The sequence below is a fragment of the Necator americanus genome, chromosome I, assembly GCF_031761385.1.
Source record: "Necator americanus strain Aroian chromosome I, whole genome shotgun sequence".
Classification (NCBI taxonomy): domain Eukaryota; kingdom Metazoa; phylum Nematoda; class Chromadorea; order Rhabditida; family Ancylostomatidae; genus Necator; species Necator americanus.
The window spans coordinates 2,496,564-2,515,596 of NC_087371.1; the positions used below are offsets into that span (position 1 = coordinate 2,496,564).

At 35.4% G+C, this 19,033-nt stretch overlaps 1 protein-coding gene across 2 annotated transcripts in view; it reads right to left on the reverse strand.

Moving 5' to 3' along the window:
- Window positions 1–7,327: 7,327 nt before the first annotated feature.
- RB195_004271 (uncharacterized protein) overlaps window positions 7,328–19,033 on the reverse strand; it is a gene marked incomplete at both ends in the record, with an annotated part of 60,117 nt that continues 48,411 nt past the window's right edge. The window contains 11 exons of one of the 2 annotated variants that reach the window (XM_064181623.1): window positions 7,328–7,343; window positions 7,755–7,831; window positions 9,211–9,348; window positions 9,456–9,564; window positions 9,631–9,775; window positions 11,887–12,032; window positions 12,783–12,901; window positions 13,002–13,105; window positions 13,757–13,781; window positions 13,830–13,890; window positions 14,042–14,120. In XM_064181623.1, the coding sequence (XP_064033301.1) occupies window positions 7,328–7,343; window positions 7,755–7,831; window positions 9,211–9,348; window positions 9,456–9,564; window positions 9,631–9,775; window positions 11,887–12,032; window positions 12,783–12,901; window positions 13,002–13,105; window positions 13,757–13,781; window positions 13,830–13,890; window positions 14,042–14,120 (1,019 nt within the window). Of the gene's footprint in view, window positions 7,344–7,754; window positions 7,832–9,210; window positions 9,349–9,455; window positions 9,565–9,630; window positions 9,776–11,886; window positions 12,033–12,782; window positions 12,902–13,001; window positions 13,106–13,756; window positions 13,891–14,041; window positions 14,121–15,683; window positions 15,774–19,033 lie in introns of both variants that reach the window. The other variant, XM_064181622.1, reaches the window with a different exon arrangement.

The following is a 19,033-nucleotide window of genomic DNA, read 5'->3' on the forward strand; positions in this document are numbered from 1 at the left end:
TTCGGGATTATCCCGCCTACGTTGTCCCTTGTCGATTACGATGCTCGCCCGACGCAATCGCGGAAAAAAGTTAAGAAATTTGAAAAAAAAGGAAGCGTGATGAAAATCTTAAAATCTTTCCCGATATTTTCATTCAGTTAATGTCCTTAGTGTCTCAATTCGAAACTAAGTGCGAGAGCGATTTGACGGATTTGAATACTCTTCATAAATGAAAATGAATGTGCAAATAATTTTAATTTTAACTTAATTTAACTTTTAATCAAGGTGTCGGATTTTTTTTTTGAAAAAGGACAAATGAGAAATAACCCCGAGGTGAACCCATAGAGTGCATTTTTTTCATCAGTCATTTATTATTAGTAATATTATCGCAAGTAAATAATTGTTAACTGATAATGCAGAAGAGCAATCGGGAAGAGGTCTTGCGGTGAATAAACGATCGATCAGAGGTTCGATTCCGCCCTAGTGCCAACTAAAGCTTTTGTGTCTCTGGAGTCGATAAATTCGTACCAGACTTGTCTGAGGGGATAAAAACGCTGACTTGACACAGTCAAGTCACTTAGTCACCGCAAATCATTGTATAGGTTAGTTACACGTTCATAAACCTCTAACGATTGTGAATTGAAGTATGAACGCGGTGGCGCAGAACTAAGCGGATTGATTAACACCAGAAACTTTATGGATTGTTTACGAATAACAAAATGACTCTTCTCCTCGATTTTTCTTCTCAATCTTAAATTAAAATCTTGAAGATCGTAGTTATCTTAGTAAGCTAGTGAATAATCCAGAAAACTGTGCCTTACTACGTTCAAAGATTCACCGTGATTCCCTTAACCCCTGAAAAATTAGGAACATAAGCAATTTACCATATCTTACGCTCAATCAGAAAAGAAATTACTGTTTAACAAGGAAGAAAACTTGGAACCAGGAAAAAAAAACCGGTTGCAATTCACCTTGATGGCAGACAGCAACGACGTCAATGGGCCACCGTGTAGTGTGGTCCCAGAATAGCGATAAGCAGAATGCCACCCGCATTCGATCACGATAGATCAAGACCGGCAGTGATCAACGATCGATGCCACAGAGCTAGTGCGTTGTTCACAAAAACTCATTCTTTCTGTCTATTGATTTTCCGAAGTTCTTCCCGAAGTGTTCGGAACGCTTTCAACGTTCCATACGCTATAATCTCGTGTTTTTGTGATACGATCAAGTATAATCGGATCCGAGCAACATGAAACTCGTTGAAGTTGCGTAAGCGGATGCGCTCGAAGCCGCAACGGTGGAGCGTAGCGGTTGTTTGCCAAGCGGATTGATTAACGCCAAAAACTTTGTGATATCTGACACTTTATACCTTATTTTTTTAATGCATTGATTTACTCTTTTCATTTACCGTAATCCACAATAGCTCAGGTCATTATCCTGACATAAAAAGGATTTTTTTTTTTGTTAAATACCCAAAAAAATGTTTCTGTTTCGGTTGGTTGCAGTGTTCGTAGGAAGTCCCCATGTGGGGGAGAGGGTAGTCTGTGGGAAGCATCGAAATAACTATGAGGTATTCTACCGTCACAAAGATTTTTTTTGAACAAACTGGCTCTATACATAATAATTTTATTAATAATACTGCTCAAAATCATAATAGTAGATAATTTTGTTTCTTCTACATGGTAGCCATCAAAAAATAATGTCCAACCATCTATTTTCTAAGCCCCGTCTCTATTTTAGGTGTAATCGTATCTCAAGTATAAAAATAAAGTCGTTCGGAAATATTATTGTTTTTTTTTGCCGTTATAGATCTATTTGTTTCGGGAAATAAATTCTAATACGGGTCAGATATTCGAAAACAGCTCGATGAGAATTATCCGTTGGGTATTTCTCTTTTTTTCTCTCAAAAATTCATATTCTTTCAAAAAAGAAAGAAAGGCACGACGGTAACATCTGTAGAGATACTGTCATTTTTACAGTTTGTGCGCAGTATTGTACTATTGTGAATAATTGCGCAGATACTGTACGAATTCAAAGCTCCCACACCTTCCTTTTCCTCTGAGCCGTAGATCCCATCTGCTATGCTTGAGTAGTACGGTTCTACATTACCTGGCGACCTCTGGAAGTTGGGAAATTCCTCCAGATTTCAAAATTGAACTACACATTGTGTCGAAAAACAAGAGAATACTGCAAACATGAGCATTATTAGAGGAAACAAGGTTGGGGCACGTTCAACCCAACCCCTAGGGGCATATTTAGGCTCATCTGTATGAGATTGCCCAGATTATCACTAGTCGAGTGAAAACGACCTGAAGTTTGGTGCAATTGCGTAGGCGGCTGCGCTTGAAGCCGCAACGGTGAAGCGTAGCGATGGCGGCCGAGAGGTGGAACCATCGTTAGCTTCATTCAGACTGTGGTGAGTGATGAGTTCGAGTACAGCTAGCGATGATTCCACCTCGGTCGCAGCCGCTACGCTTCACCGTTGCGGTTTCGAACGCAGCCGCTTACGCAATCGCAACTTCCGATTAAACTTGACGATCTCACAAAGAAACACGAGATTATAGCGTATGGAACGTTGAAAACGCTGCGAACATTTCAGGAAAAGCTTCGAAAAATCAATAGGAAGAAAGAAATGAGTTTCTGTGAACGGCTCTGCGACGAACTGGCTCTGCGCCATCGATTGTTGATCACTGACGGTCTTGATCTATCGATATCGATGATCGAATGCGGGTGGAATTCTATTTATCGCTTCTTTGGGACCATACTACACGGTGGCCACCGGTTGACGTCGTTGATGTCTGCCATCGAGGTGAATTGCTATCGGTTTCATTTTTTTTTGGTTCTAACTTTTCTTCTTTGTTAAAAGTAATTTCTCTTCTGATTGAGCGTATGATATAGTAAATTGCTTATGTTCCTGATTTTTCAGGGATTAAGGGAGATTACGGTAAAGCTTTGAACGTAATAAGACACAGTTAACAATCCTATCTTTCTGAATCATTTGGTAGCTCACTTAGACAGCGAAGGTTTTTAGGATTTTAATTCAAGATTGATAAGAAAAATCGAGGAACGGAGTTATTTTGTTATTCGTAAACAATCCATAAAGTTTCTGGTGTTAATCAATCCGCTTGGCTCTACGCCACCGCGTTTATACTTTAATTTGAGAATCGTTTGAGGTTTACGAACGTGTAACTGGCCTATGCAATGATTTGCGGTAGCTAGCCGATGTGTCAAATCAGTGTTTTTATCCCCCACGACAAGTCTGGTACCAATTTATCGACCCCGGAGGGATGAAAAGCTTAGTGAGCACTAGGGCGGATTCGAACCTCCGATCGATGGTGCAGGCAGAGCGGAACCCCTTACCGACTACGCTAGGCCCGTCGCATTTTTAAGGATATCATAGTGTTTTCTAATATTAATAGTTTATAACCTTTTTTCCCATCCTCAGAGTGCTGTACAGGCTAAAAGGTAAATGTGTTTGTAAGGTTGTCGAACGTCTCCCGCTCCCGTTCTGAGTGCAGCGTTAGAGGGGTTCGAACCTCCGATCGATCGTGCAGGCAGCGGAACCCGTTGCCGATTGCGCTTCACCCGCCCCTATCTAATTATTTCTATAATTATTATATTATTACAATTATTTCTATCTATATATAGTTTCCATTATTCAATTAGATATTATTTTCTTGCGATAATAGTAATAATAATATATTATACGAATGATGAGCAAAAAAAGTTCACCTCGGGGTTATTTCTCATTTGACCTCCTTTAGAAAATCCGAGACTTTGATTAAGACTTTTTCACACATCTGTTTACATTTGTAAAGTCTGCTCAATTTTTCTTCCTGAACTGATTCCCTCATTTAGTTCCGAGGATGTCAACAGAATAAAAAAGAGAAACCAGAGAAAGAAATCAGAAAAGAAATCCCCCGCGCTTCTTTTTTTTCGCCGCATCTCTTAACTTCTTCTACGATCACGTCGCCGCTGCATAAGCATCGCAAACGACAGCGCACAACATCGGCAGGACAATCCCGAGCGGAAATGAATAATTACCGTAGCATTTGGCCGCACCGCTGCACTTAGCGCTTAGCTTCTCGGTTCCTGTTAATGGCGGTCTGGATCGGGGGTCACGAAACCTCATCTCACCCAGGGAGCTTTCATCACTCTGCTGAGCACTTCCTCCTACTTACCTCAGATGAATGAGGATAACTGAGGTAGGAAAGGAAAAAAGTGAAAAAAAAAGAAAGATGCGGCGTAGTTATTGAACCAGAAAGGGACTGTGCAGTATCTGTATGGAATCAGAACAAAAGCCTCTGTATTGGGATTTCCGGAAAGTGAAGGAATACATTTTTCAGTTTTAATTTTACTGCAATTTCACTTTTGATTTTGATTTGATTTTCAATTTTTAATTTACTTATTAATTTTTCTCCACGTAGGGCATTGCAAGAAAACGTTTGGACGTAAAAATTACTATTCCGCAGCTAAAGTTTTACTGATAACTTTGATTCCCGCCGCGAACGAACCGAACATCCATCCTCCCTCTCTGTGAATCGAATTTTTAGTATTGATTTTATTACAATTTTAGTTTATTTTCAATTTATTTTTCAATTCTCAACTTATTTTATTAATTTCCTTTAGTATCCAATTTTATGTTTTCAAATTCATTTCTAATCTAATTTTTTTTTCGCCGAAAAAAAAGAACAAGTTTATTCGATAGTGTATTCTCCACATACCTGCACAGCACGTGCTCATCGCTCACGCAGAGAACCGGATGCGTTTCGCCCTGAACTCAAAGGGCAAGGACTCAAAGAATGACCTGAGTTCAAATTTTCGAGCTTATCCGAGTTCTTGAATCGTTCTGTATAGTTGTCCGAACGAAAAAACCAATCTAAGAGTAAAAAAATCTGAGAGTTAGTTTACTTTTTATTGATTTTTCACTGCCCTGAAAAAGCCGATAACGCCAAAACGTCATCTGCTAATTAAAAAAAATCAATACCAAGCATGGCTACAGTCTAAGGAAATCCAGAAATGGCTATGTATTCAATATGCTAAGATTTAACTAAGATTTAAGGACGCTCGAACACATAGGGCACCACAGGGATGATTCAGCAGTTCAGCTCACCGTTTGCAATCCACGCTATTGATTGATGGATTGATTGCATCAAATGGCCCCCGAATTAATTAAAATAAAAAATATTAAGATAAAATAATAATAAGATTAACTAAGATTTAAGGACGCTCGAACACATAGGGCACCACAGGAATGATCCAGCAGTTCAGCCCACCGTTTGCAATCCACGCTATTGATTGATGGATTGATTTGTGATCACAATTGCGGCCGTGGCGCACCCGAATTACCCAGTGAACTCATCGTTTTGCCCTCTCAATGAGGTAATCCCTTGACAGTAGTAAATGGTTCAGTTATGAGATCAAAACTAAGACATACTTATATCACATATCTGTATTTTCCTATTTATATCATTTATTCATTATTTATTCATTATTTTTATGTTTATATATGTTTATACACCAACTTTAACCCGCCTTTCAGTTATTTTTCTCGACCCGTTTGTGTTAAAGGTAGTTTTTGAAAATACGAAAAAAAAATCCGAAAGAAAAAGAAAATTACCCATCTCCTTGTAAAACGGTAATATTGTATGTAATAGATCCTTCGTTGTATGTTGGTGAGAAAATTCTGATGGATGTCAGAGCTAAAGCGACACCATCGTCCTTAAATTCGTGGCAAAAGATCGGGGCAGAGAGGGAGGAAGAGGGAAGGAAACGGGAGGAAAGGAGAAGGTAGGGTAGGTGAGAAAAGACTGTGGAGTCCAGTCATTCACTTTTTAGGTGAACTTCTTATTTTCTCCTATTTTGCAAAAATATTACCGAGCGGGGAATCGAACCCGCGCTGTTTTGTCGTCCCCTTTGTTCGACTTGTGACCCTTCCATATGGTTTCGTAATTTCACGGAATGAGGGGGAGGTTGGGTGGGTTTGAGGGTGAGGGGTGATCGATTTCGAGAGAGTCGTGTCCTTTCCCCTTTGATCTTTGATATCTTTATCTTTTTTGATCTCGTGCACAGCATTATTGATCATTTATTTACGAACTGCGATATGTCCATCAGAAAGGAACGTACCCTCCCCACCTTCTCACGATAATCACTATAATCACACTATTTCTAAAATATCATTCCTTTTTTTCTCACAAATGAAAGAAACAACTCTTTCGCGACGAGAACTCGGTAAAATCTATGAATTCAATGGAAAAAAAGTCGTCGTGTTGTTTCTTATTACTGTTACTATTTACTTTAGCATTAACATGACTAGAAAATTACGAAAAGTTTATAATAACTGACTGCGTAAGGACTAATCCTAAGCGTAAGTATCGTGCTAGAACTTGACATTCCATTGAACTGGTCTACAATCCGCACCAGACGCGTTCAGCCGTGCTAACGCGACGCGATGCGCCGCGACGCCTCACCCGCCTCACATTTCGATCGATCGATGACGCGGTTCTGTTCAGCGTGCTTTTGTCGTGGACGCGCGTCTCATTAGCGCGGTTGAACAACAACTGCACTTCACTTGCATTTTTTTTCGTTCAAGGACCACTGGTCGCTCTACTACCGTAATATCCGCTGTACACTTTGCTCGATATAGTCCAAATATTTGTTATTTACTGTAAAAACTATGAAATAACGACAATTTTAATTTTCATGCACATGGTTGAAAAGAACGAAACCACAGCAAATCTATAAGTAGCATATTAAGTTTGCTCTTCAACGTTATATTATTTACAGTTGGTGTCCACGTGCTTCTGGATCAGAATCCGCTGTATTGGTCACCGTGCGAATGAATGGAAAGGGGAAAAAAAGTTCTTTTTTTCTCGTTTCAAGCAGTTTTTGACTTCTTTCTTTCGGAAATTTCAAGGATACTATGGGATTATATTGAAGAAATATCACAAAAATTTCCTGTGGTGACCAATACATCGGGAAAACTTAATCGTACACATTTGGCACCAAAGGCAACAAAAAATATATATAGTACATAGGCGGCGAATATAGGGGAGAGCAAATAAATAAAACATTCATCGAACAAAACAATACCACATCTATCACAGGGAAATTATGAGGTCTTGTTTCTTTTTATTATGTTAGGCATTGGAAAATTCAAAAAAAAAAAAGAAAAGAAAAGAAAATTGAAAAAAAGGCGATAAGAAAAAGAACGAATAGAAGGAATATTTGGCACGAAATATGACTTCTAATTCCATGCTGACAGAAGTTTTTCGTGCGTTTAAGTGAATTTTTTTTCTCCGCGAATTCAGCTGATTGATCTTGGAAGTTATTGATCCATTAGGTGTGGTTAAGGTCGGTGGAACCTAAATAAACAAAATAAATACTATGCATGGCGTCAGATAATCAGACAAGTAAATATTTACTCGTTCTAATGTCCTTAAAATGCAAGAATCAAGTAAATAAATAAATAAACGAATAAATAGGAAGATAAGTGAAGCGAAATTCTGGGCTATGAGCCTAATTTCCCATTTTAGCTTCATCTTGTTATTTACTTGCCTCGAATTTTAATACTGAAATAAATAAATGTAATAATAACATGTAATAACATTGGAGTTATAATAGTGAAAATAAATAAATTAGATACGTCGATAGATATCAAATCAAGAAGTTTAAATGAACAATCAAATAAATAGAGGAATACATGGATAAATAATAAATGAATAAAATAGAAAAGAAATAGATGGAAAAATAATAAACAAGTAAATAGGGATCACCTCGTAAATATTCTGCTCTCTTCGTGAACATCCATTTCCAGGGCTTTGAAGTCGTTTAGTTCTTTACGGATAAGTGCCTTAAAGTAGTGGTTTTGAGCGTGTGAAAGTGATTTGGAGATCTTATTCTATACGGAATACTGTATTTTTAAAAATGCTCTTACGTAAATAGATCTAGAAATTCGTACTTTTACAATTTTACAAAAAAAAAACTCTCGTTCATAGGTGAAAATGCGAATGAATGAAATTAAAGCCAAGCGAGAAACATTTTCGACCACTTTTTTTTCCCAAGCGAACATACTTTTTTTTCTGGAAAAATTCCACACATATGATGAAATTGGAATCATCCCAACAGCAGCGGATAGCGTGGGGTACCACCTTTTCAAAATATTTAATTTTCCTGTTCTTTTTTCTTTTTTGTGAACCACTAAAAAAATATAATTTACTATTTAACTATGTAACTCTCCAATTTGTACCATAAGAAAAAAAAATTGCGGTTGATTTTTCCAATTTGTCTGAAAAAAAATTCCACCAGACTTCTCAGCAGGTATGTATATTGATCAATAAATTTTCTTTACATACGCATCAACAAAATTTTCTAATATTTTTGCATAAAGAAAAAAATATTCTTGAGTGTAGTAAAAATTCTGACAAAAACTTGTATTTCTGTCGTCATTTTAAACGATTATTTCCTTATCGAAAAATTTGAAAATTATTTATTCAGATATTGTTTAACTTTGATTCTCCTTGAGTTGTGATGTAATGTCCTGAATTCTTAATTTTTCCTCAACGTTTAGGAGTAATTCAAATTAAATAAATTTTAGCGATACGATATTTCTTACTAGCACCTAAATAAGGAATTCCATAAAACAATCATAACTCGGGAATTTTTCTTCAGAAATTTTCTGTTCCACTATTAGCCACCTATGAAATGTACTAAAAAATATGTCTCTCTTCCCAAAATCGTAAAATCCTCATCTATTCAGTTAATAATTAATAATAATAATAATAAAAGCTAATAATAATAATAATAATAATAGTAAATTTAATAATAATAATAATAATAATAATAATAATAATAATAATAATAAAAAAAAATAATAATAATAATAATAAAAAAAAAAAAAAAAAATAAAATAATAATAATAATAATAATAATAATAATAATAATAATAATAATAATAATAATAATAATAATAATAATAATAATAATAATAATAATAATAATAATAATAATAAAATAATAATAATAATAATAATAATAATAATAATAATAATAATAATAATAATAATAATAATAATAATAATAATAATAATAATAATAATAATAATAATAATAATAATAATAATAATAATAATAATAATAATAATAATAATAATAATAATAAAAGCTAATAATAATAATAATAATAATAGTAAATTTAATAATAATAAAGTCTTCCTGCTCTATCCGTCTCACCTTATCCGTCGACGTCAATCTCGTCCATGGTTTGTCCGCTTTGCGATCATATGCTTCCGCTTGAGTTACTTCAACGTAGTCGTTGAACTGTATGATCTGTTGTTCTTTTAGTTGTGCGATCGTTGGTCGAAAACTTAGCTGAAACAGCGCACGTGAAGAAAACAAAATCAAATTTTTCACTACCAGAGACAATTTTTCTGGACGACTCTTTTTTCGTCGGGAACAAGAAAATGAGCAAAACTTGCCTTCCTCAGCAACAGCTTCCTCTTCTCTTCCATTGTTTTTGCACCACCATCTCTTCTCAGGATATTTCTATCCTCAAGCTCTACAGCTGACGGACGTTCACTTAGTTTTCTTAAGGGAATGTTTAAGGATTTTCTCTCATCTAATCGTTAACCGTTTCCGATCGTTTTCGCCTACCGTTCCAATTTAATCGACGCTTTATGCATCAAAGTTCGACGATCATCCGCTGTTTGTCCACAAATATCATCCTTGCACGGTGGCGCATCGAGTCGTAAAGCTAGTGTATCCTTTCGTTGAACTTTGGCCGCCAAACCACCGCCACCTACAAACCACTTCGACCGAGATTCGAGAGACTAACCATCGTTGTAACGGATACCAACACTTCTCGGACTATACAGACCTCTTATCCCCTCAAAACATGAGGAGAAGGATAAGCGCAAGCGATACGAGATCGAATCTCTCAAGTATATTGACAAAACGTCAAGAATTAGACGTCAATATCGACTAAGTTACGGTAGTCTTTACGGTAGTTTTAGAACGGACTTTCATTTAGCTTTCAAATTAGGTTTAGAACCTTCATATGGCTTTTAAATTAAGTTAGCTGTGCAGGTGAGGATTAGGTATTTTTTAATTTAACCGGCAATTTTAGTGTGTTCCATTTTTTTAAATCTTTCCTTTCTGGTGCACCATTGGTGTATGTGAATAAATAAATAAATAAACTTATAATTTCGGCCAAAACTCTCTCAAAAATGCGCCATTTAGGAAGATGCCATCACGAGAACCGTCGCAGTTTCAGTTCTTAAGGGGTAAGACTTTATTTTAAAAAAACGTTTAAATAATAAATGCATAAAATAGTAGTGTAAAAATAAAAACAAAAAGGTAAAATAAAGTAAGAATACTCAAATATTACAGAATTCACCTAAAATATCACCTGCATCTCATGTCAGGTGCTGGAAAATGTTCTCCAACGAATCTTGAGACGATTTTTTCTTCTAGGAATTTAAAATTTGCCTCAACCACCGGAGTTATCCGTGCTAAACTCTGCTTTTCAGATCGGCCATCTTTGGTCAAAACGCAATTATTACTTTGTTGCTGTGAAATCGGATAAACGCGAATCAAATAGATGAAAGAGCTCTCGTATTAGCTGATTCATACGTATTAGCACGTCTATTTCAGGGACTACAAACATTTCTCTCCGTTTCAGGAAATGACGAACAGTTGCGCAAATATCCAGGAAAAATATCCGGTTAACAGCGGGAAGTTCACGATTTAACACTATAAACGGAAAAAAATTGTTTGTTAGAGAAACAATGGACGAGTTTTCATCTTAAACCTCTTCACCTGGAATGCTGTAGAGGACTTCTTGGTATTTTCTTTGATACATTGATGGACTTAAATAAATATTCTTTGATATATTGATGGACATAAATGTATATTCCTAAGAAATACGTCCACAACGAATTTCCTCACAAAAGATTAACTTTGTCTAGATTCCTTTAAACCAAATAAATCGATTAAAACGCATCAAACAACTATTTTACATTTTAAAGGCATCACCCCACGAATCTGAGGTGGTACGGATTTCTGGTGGAGTATTCGTATACGGGATAGTAGATTATGGAGAGGCGGGGGGGGGGTGATTCCGTCCATTTCTTGCTAATTCCCATAAAAAAACGGCCCGGAAGATGCGTGCGTGCACAAGGCTGGCGCGCTCCAATCAAACTCCTTGTAGAAAATAGTGCGCCGGAACGCTCGAAGCCGTATCTTCCGGGCCGTTTTCTACGGCAAATAGGAAGAAATGAACGGAATCACCCTTCTCTCAATAATCTACTATCCTGTATACGAATACTTCACCGGAAGTCCGTACAATCCCAGATTCTTGGGGTGATGCCTTTAAGGTTTAGTTTCAGCCTAGCTTTTTCTTAGCTTTAGCTGAGCTTCAACTGAGCTTTTTCTACTTTTTTATTTCTTTTTATTTTATACCCATGACCGGTTTTTTCCCTTTCATCTTAAACTTGCAAACACAGAAAGCGAGTACCTTTTGAGGTTACTTCCTCTACAGAGACAGAACAAAAAAAAAAGGCAACTTCGTTCATAATTCCATCATGGAACTAGGCAAAAAGATCTTTTTTTTTCAAAAAAAAAGTCACATTAGTCCATTAGAACACTTTCAAAGAGTTTTTGTGACTTTATGGAAGTCTAATGAAGGAAATTCGCATTAATTCCTCAAATTTTCAAATAATTTTTCGCCTAAATTCCACACGTAAGAAACAACCTTACAGCTCCTTACCCTCTTACTCAGATTGATCAAATTATTGCTTTTATTGCTTTCCAAAAACTGTGATTTTTGACACAATTATCTATTTTTGCTATTTTTGACTCGTATACTGTATAAAGTATACTGTATGGAACGAAATCCATTCGAATACTCACCTATCGGAACTTCCTCCTCCTCATCTTCTTCCTCATATCGTGATGTAGTAGGTGGATATCGGAGATGAGATCCGTCATCGTCTCTGTATTCGATCGGATTGTCACTGTCACTGTCATCTGTCAGATGAGTTGGCAACGAATCCGTTCTGAAATATAATAGGCATCGAATCCATGCGGACACCGAGTGTATCCCATTGAGGATAGGGCGAGGGTCAATGTGCTTTTAACTCGGATTTACTCAACTCATACATATTTATTATTATATTATATTATGTTATATTACATAATTTTATATGTAACACTATTACTAAAAATTTTAAAAATTGATTTAATGTTTTAAATTGAATAAAGTCACGTACAACGTGAATACATATGAATAATAATATTAAATTTTGTTTATTTTTTCAAGACTAATTTTAATAATAATCCTCTTTAAAAGAAGCAATCCTCTTTAAAAGCAAGTTTGAAAAATTATACACACATTATTATTATTTATGTGTATGAATATTCGCTTTATGAGCGTGTTGATTTCATCCGAGAGCTTTATAGAACAAAATAAAAAGAAAAAAGGAAGAAAAAAAAACGGAGAGACTGGATATTTACTCAGCTAGTGAATTTCATTGGTCACTGGAGCAACAGTAAAAAAAAAGAAATTTCTGTGCCGAATTAAAATGAATTTATTTATATTATATTTAGTATTTCGTTTACTTTAATAGTATTACGTATTTAGTATTTCGTTTAATTTATAAATACAATAATAATATATAAATAACGAAATAATTAAACGAACGAAAACTGAAATGAATAATTAGTGAAATATTCCTCTCCTCAACAAGATTTTTTACATCTGCATACGTTTTTCATGCGTTCCTGATTAGTTGGGAGGAAAATAGTACCTGAACGTCCTTGTTGAGTCCCCCCTGGATTCGCTAATCCTTTTACGAACTCGTAGCCTTGACGGTTGACCAGGTTTTTTCAATACTGGCTTCTCAGGTCGAGCCGCAAGGTTTGGTTCCTGAAATCGAAGTGATAAAAGATAGGACAAAATGAAATTACGAAAGAAAAAACATTTCCAAGGACTGGAAAACAACGAAATCCTGTAGAAAAATCCCAACCTTCGCTTCAATACCCACATATCCTTCGAGAAGAATACTTGACTCTATGTTCGATTCAAAATAATCTTCTTCTCCATTCATTCTTGATTCAGAACTGTTCAGTGCTGGAACAAAAAAAAATACCATAATTTAAAAATAAAAAATAGTAAATCTGAATGGTCTGGATTAAAAAAGTATTAGGTCAAGCTATAAATAACGCTGAAATTCTTCCTTTAATGTTGAAAATCGGGATTAACCAAGCTTTTTTTCAAATTTGAAATATATATTCATTTTTTTAAAAGGTCCATATTTGTAAAAAAAACTTCCATATTTCTAAAAACTTTCACTGGTCTTCCTTCGAAATTCTACCATATCTCCTCCTCCTCCTCTTTCTTCTCCTTCTGTGTACTCTTCCTCCTCCTCCTACTCCATTATTAATTATTTAAAGGATAAAAAATTATTTTAAAAATTATTATTAATTATTATTATTAAAATTATTATATAAAAATTATTATTAAAATTAAATTAACATTATTATATTGTTACTATAAAAACCCCGTTATTTATGGGACGGGCAAGAAAAATCTGAATGGTCTAGATTAGAAAAAAACTACTAGGCTATTAATTAAATTAATTAATAACGCTGGGATTCTTCCTTTGATATTGAAAATCGGGGTTAACCGAGCGTTTTATTTCAAATTTATCAATTCAATCAATCAATTTCAATTTTTCAAATTATCCAGAAAAAAAATCCTCAAAAAAAAGAGAGAACTCACGTTCGCCTACTCCTTGATTATTATCCTGAATCGAATAGGAATTATTCGAGATTTGTTCACCTGACATTTGTACCTGGACAGGTTGATCATCGATCCGGACATTTGTGACGCAGGATGGGGCTACTTGAACAGGCCTTAAAACTTTGTAGCCATATTGATAAATCGCATTTTATGCCGCGTTATTTGTTTAAATCGTTTGCATAACCTTCTCCAGAGACCTTTCTTCCACTCACAACAATCCAGAGAGAAATATTTACTTAAAGAATTCCAACGGGAAGAACTCACAAAATAGACGTTGATGGAAGGGAAGTTGGTCTATCTACACTATTGCACGTTGACGTTTTCGGATCAGCTGAGAGACGATCTGAAATAGGATCAGATCAGATCGGATCGGATCGGATCCGAGCAGCAATTAATGGAAGAACTGTAAGATATGGGAGAATTCTGGGCCCACATCCAGCCATCCATTCGTCCATTTATCCAGACTGATAAGAAATAGATTAAAAAAGTAAAAATATTTCTGAATATCTCTATCTATCTCTAGTCTCTGTACACTGACCTTATAAACATAAATACAAATATAACCAGCTGACCTACGAATGGATATAATTCCAGTGAACAGGATAAAATTATCCGCGGATAAATGTATCACGCAGCAAAACTACGCAACCTTTAGCTTTGAGAATGTTTTTCCGAATTATTATAATTTTTTTTGTTATTTATTAATTATTTTTTAATTATTTATTTTAATTATTTTTTTTTGCTTCTGGCTAGGTCCCGCAACGAAGTTGTCATCGTACAGAATTTGCGTTAAAAATCAATTGAATAATACTGGACAACATGGTTTCAAAAAGAAAAAAACAAAAAAAAAAACGCCACTGATTTCATTCCCATTGCTTTTGTAATCCCAAGGACAAACATAGTGGATATCGGTTCTTTGGTCGTATTCATTGGAAACAGCCTCAGATTGATTCGTTATACATTGTTTATCTGTTTGTTTACTAGATCATTTGTTTATCCAACAATCCTAAACTTGACGTGTCCTCCGCTCCATACACGCACGCAGGGGGATATGGAATAGTATGGAAACTATCCAAATGGAAATGGAAAGAATGGAAATTTCGCGAAAATTTGGAAATGTAGAGGATACATGGAATTAAGAAAACATGTGGATAATTTTTTACAAAAGAAATAAAAAAAATGGTGAGGAAATGTGCAGTTTTGCAGATGATTAATTGAAACTTAACTTTCTTTCCGACATAACGATATATCATGTGAGAAAATCAACACAAATTTCCTCGACGTTCGACATTTTCATTTCAATTTCAATCTAATTTAAAACAACTTTTGTTTATTTAATATGTATATTTATATTATATCATTGTTTATATTGTAGTGTTTATTAATATTATATTATGTTTATTATGTATATTTATATTGTATTTATTATGTATTAAAATTTACCGTATGAAAATATGTCGAGTTTTAATATTTATGAAGCAGATTGTGATAAATTTAGAGAAAGAAATCAAGAAATGAAATAAAAATAAAAAAATAAATGAGCAAATTTAAATGCGAACAAAACTTGTTCTAAATTAAATCGAAATCGTAGTGAAAATGTCAAAATTAATTAAATTAATTAATTTTAAAGTAATTATAAAATAATAATAATAAATAAAATAGTAATAAATTAATTTCCTTAACTTTAAATGAATATGTCGTGGAAAAAATTTGTGTTGTTTTTCTCATATGATCAGCGCCTTTTCAAAAAAAAAACTCATGTAAACCAAGTACTGGAAATTAAAATTATCATCATCAGCGGATTAAAGTTAATCAACACAAAATTATTCCATAAATTATTTTTTTTACTATCATTTTCTGGACGATTTATCCTCCAAATATCCGTTAGGATGCATATAGATCTTACCTGTGACATTCACTTCATGCGAAGTCGCCGTAGGTTTACTTCTGGGCAATTTTTTGAAGAAATTCGTGTGAAATACCATATCTACGATAGCTACATACGTTTACGAAGTCAATACGAGAAGAGATCAATAATTATGGCAAAGACGTGAAATTGCAGAAAAATAAGAGCCATAAAATGAGTGCTTAGTGCGAGAATAATAGACTGGTAGGTAATAAATGGAAAAGTAACGCAGCTCAACATTTCCTCCGGTTTTTCTCGGCGAATAAAATCACCTCTAGTCGTATTCTGAAGTCAATAACATAGAATGGTTTGAAGAACCACCATAAATTACGTCCACACCCTTGAGGGAGCGATGTTTGATAAACAAGGAAATAGTTTTTTTTTTGAAGGAATTGCTATCTCCGAATGTGATAAATAGCGGAATTCGGATTCTTCTAGAAAGCAGGGACTATCTTTGTTTTGATGAGCGTTTTCTTTCACTCAGCAACGAAACTTCTGGCATGAAATGAATTTTATGTTCGTTCCAGTCAGAAGAAAACTTCGTATCCACAAAAATTCACCGTGTCTGCCTGATGAGACTCGCATAAGATGGAAAATTATCGTCTACGCTACGCGTTTATAGTGTGATTGATTCGTATCGATATCGATAGATCGATATATCGACATAGCTTGAGGGATAGTAAGCTATTAACGGATTCATGCAATGCAAGCCACAGTTTCCATCGCGATTATGACCATCGCGATTTTTCCGAAAGTGATGTTGTTACCAGATTTCTAAGAGTTTCTATTCGTTGAAAAAAAGTGGGAACTTAGAAATTATTTTCCAAGAATTCATTTGTTTGCCAGATTAATTATTTGTTTATCATTTATTTATTATTGAGCGGATTGATTAACGCCAGAAACTTTATTCTTTATCCTTTATTTCTTATTTATTTATATATTTTTATTTGTATATTTGTTCCTTCCAGACATTGTGAAAGTTTGAAAAGGATTTTCAGATTCGAAGCTCAACTTTTGTGTGTATGCTCACTTATTCTTAGCGGCTATTAAATAAAATTTATTTGTATACTCAAAATGTCCAAAGTCCATGAAGTCGCTGTCAAAAGACATCCAGAAAAATTCTGTGTTTTCGTTTTTTTTTTTAAAGAAAACGGACAGTTCGACATAGTTGATTATCGGGCCCGTCAATCACAGTGCATCTGATACAAACGACAAAAAAGGAGGTAAATTTCCCATCCATAAAATGACTAATGGGATCCAATCGAAAGAATGATAAGGTTTCCGGAATCATGGACCTATCATGGTTCCTTGACGAAAATCTTGCGGGATGCGCAAATTTGAACAACAAAATACAGGATGCACCTCAGTTATTCTCACAGTTCTCATCATGACGAAAACTGAGTACAGTAAACAGCGAAACTCTCATCTTTTAAAGGTTGCATCACAAACATTAGCTACGAACTACTGCAAACTCGTCCTTTGAAGATTGGCGGCAAGCCGTTGCCGCAACGATCGATATTCATCAATCACATATGCGCTTCTGGCATTGGCGGAACTATGTGGGCACCACTAAGTTGGGTTAAACGACTAACGACGTGAAGCTTGATAAAACTGCGTGCGGGCAGCGCGATAGAGCGAAAACGATCTGAGGAGGACGACGATAAATTTGTGGAGGTACACAGAGCTGTTAGGGAATGGATAAAAAGTTCAATCGACAATAAGCTCAAAGGTGTAGAGATATGGAGCTCATTGTCGATGGAATAGCCTTCAAAGAGAAGTTCGGTGCTCTTCCTGTTCAACTCGGAAAGGGAAACCGCCTGGCGACCGCGATCGCACGCGATCGGGACAGGAATGGAGGGATTACGGGCGCCCGCACGAGCAAGTAGACGAACAATCGGAGTCAAGGTGATCGTGATGAAGGTGAACCTAGTCTTTCTATGTATTTGCGCCTCAGGGTCATTGCCGCCTACGCCGTCGGATCGAATGCTCAGCAGTTTTCTCTTTGAAGGCCCTGAGGGTTTCGAGGGTTTTCAAAGAATTCTCAAGAAATTCTTGTGGAGAGCTGCCCGAAGAGCGATGTAAAATCTTTCGAAAAGATCCGAAACAAAACAACAAAGGAGAAAGAAATTTCTTTGAAGAAACAACAAACTCTGGATCTAATCAAACAACTGGAAGTGCTTCGAAAGCTAAAATGATGCTCTTCCTGACTAATCGAAAACATTCGGAGAAAAAGAGAAAAGCTTCGAGTGTGTTTCACATATGGTTGAAATTGGCTGCATCTGTTGTAAAAACGATGAAATGAGAGGAATTCTGGAGAAAATCGATCGGTTAGCGCTTTTCATTGTCTTAACGACACTTCGGAATACATAGATAAGCGGTCCATCCATCCACAAACGTGTACATGTCCAGAAATATGTAATAAACTTAAAAATAATATGTACAGAAAATATTCGAACATACCTACAAGAACTCAAAATAATTAATTAAAAATGATTAATTGTAATTATGCTTACAAATTGCTACACGAAGAGAATAAGAGCAATTTAATACGAATTTAATTAAAAAAAAAACTAAAAATAATTATGAATTATTATTATCATAAAAGAACACATTTGGTGCTGAACTTCTGGTGAATATAGCTAAAAAAAACCTCTAAATAATTAACTAATAAGAATAATTAATTGTAATTACAGTTTGAAAATTAATGAGAATAAGAACAATTTAATAAGAGTTTAAAAAAGAAAAACTAAGGATAATTAAATTCTATTATCGAAAAAAGAGTAGATCTGTGCTTCCTTTAGGATTTCATAGCCAGCATAAGTTGAGAAAAGTAAACTGAGCTCTCTCCTCAGTTTATAAAAGAGGACGACGGCACGTGAAATATGAGAGCGAAGCGGTTCAAACCTCGAACCTCAAATCACTGGCTGCTTCGTTCGTTCGTTACGCCAATGCGGTAAGAAATTCACAATGTTTATTTCGCGTTTACACGCGTAGGCGGGGGGAGTGTTGAAATCAATGGATGATTTTTTTTTTCGTTGAATAACAACTTGTCGGAAGAAGACGAAGAAGCAGTCGTTTATCTTATTTCCTCCGCTAACGCAACATAAACACATAACGGCAAAATGTTCCTCGTTCGTTTCCTCGGATTTTCGGCGCCGTCCAGGCGCTGCCGGCACCGTTCGGCCCCCAAGAAACGCCGCTCGGAAAAACCACAAGTGTCATTGTGACGACGTGAAATTTGATATTTTGCACTTCCACCCACTGGTCACCTCTTCAAAATGATAATAGGGACGGAGGATGTACATGAGGCACACACATGGTACTTTCTGTGCGGTGCGGTGAGTTTGGAA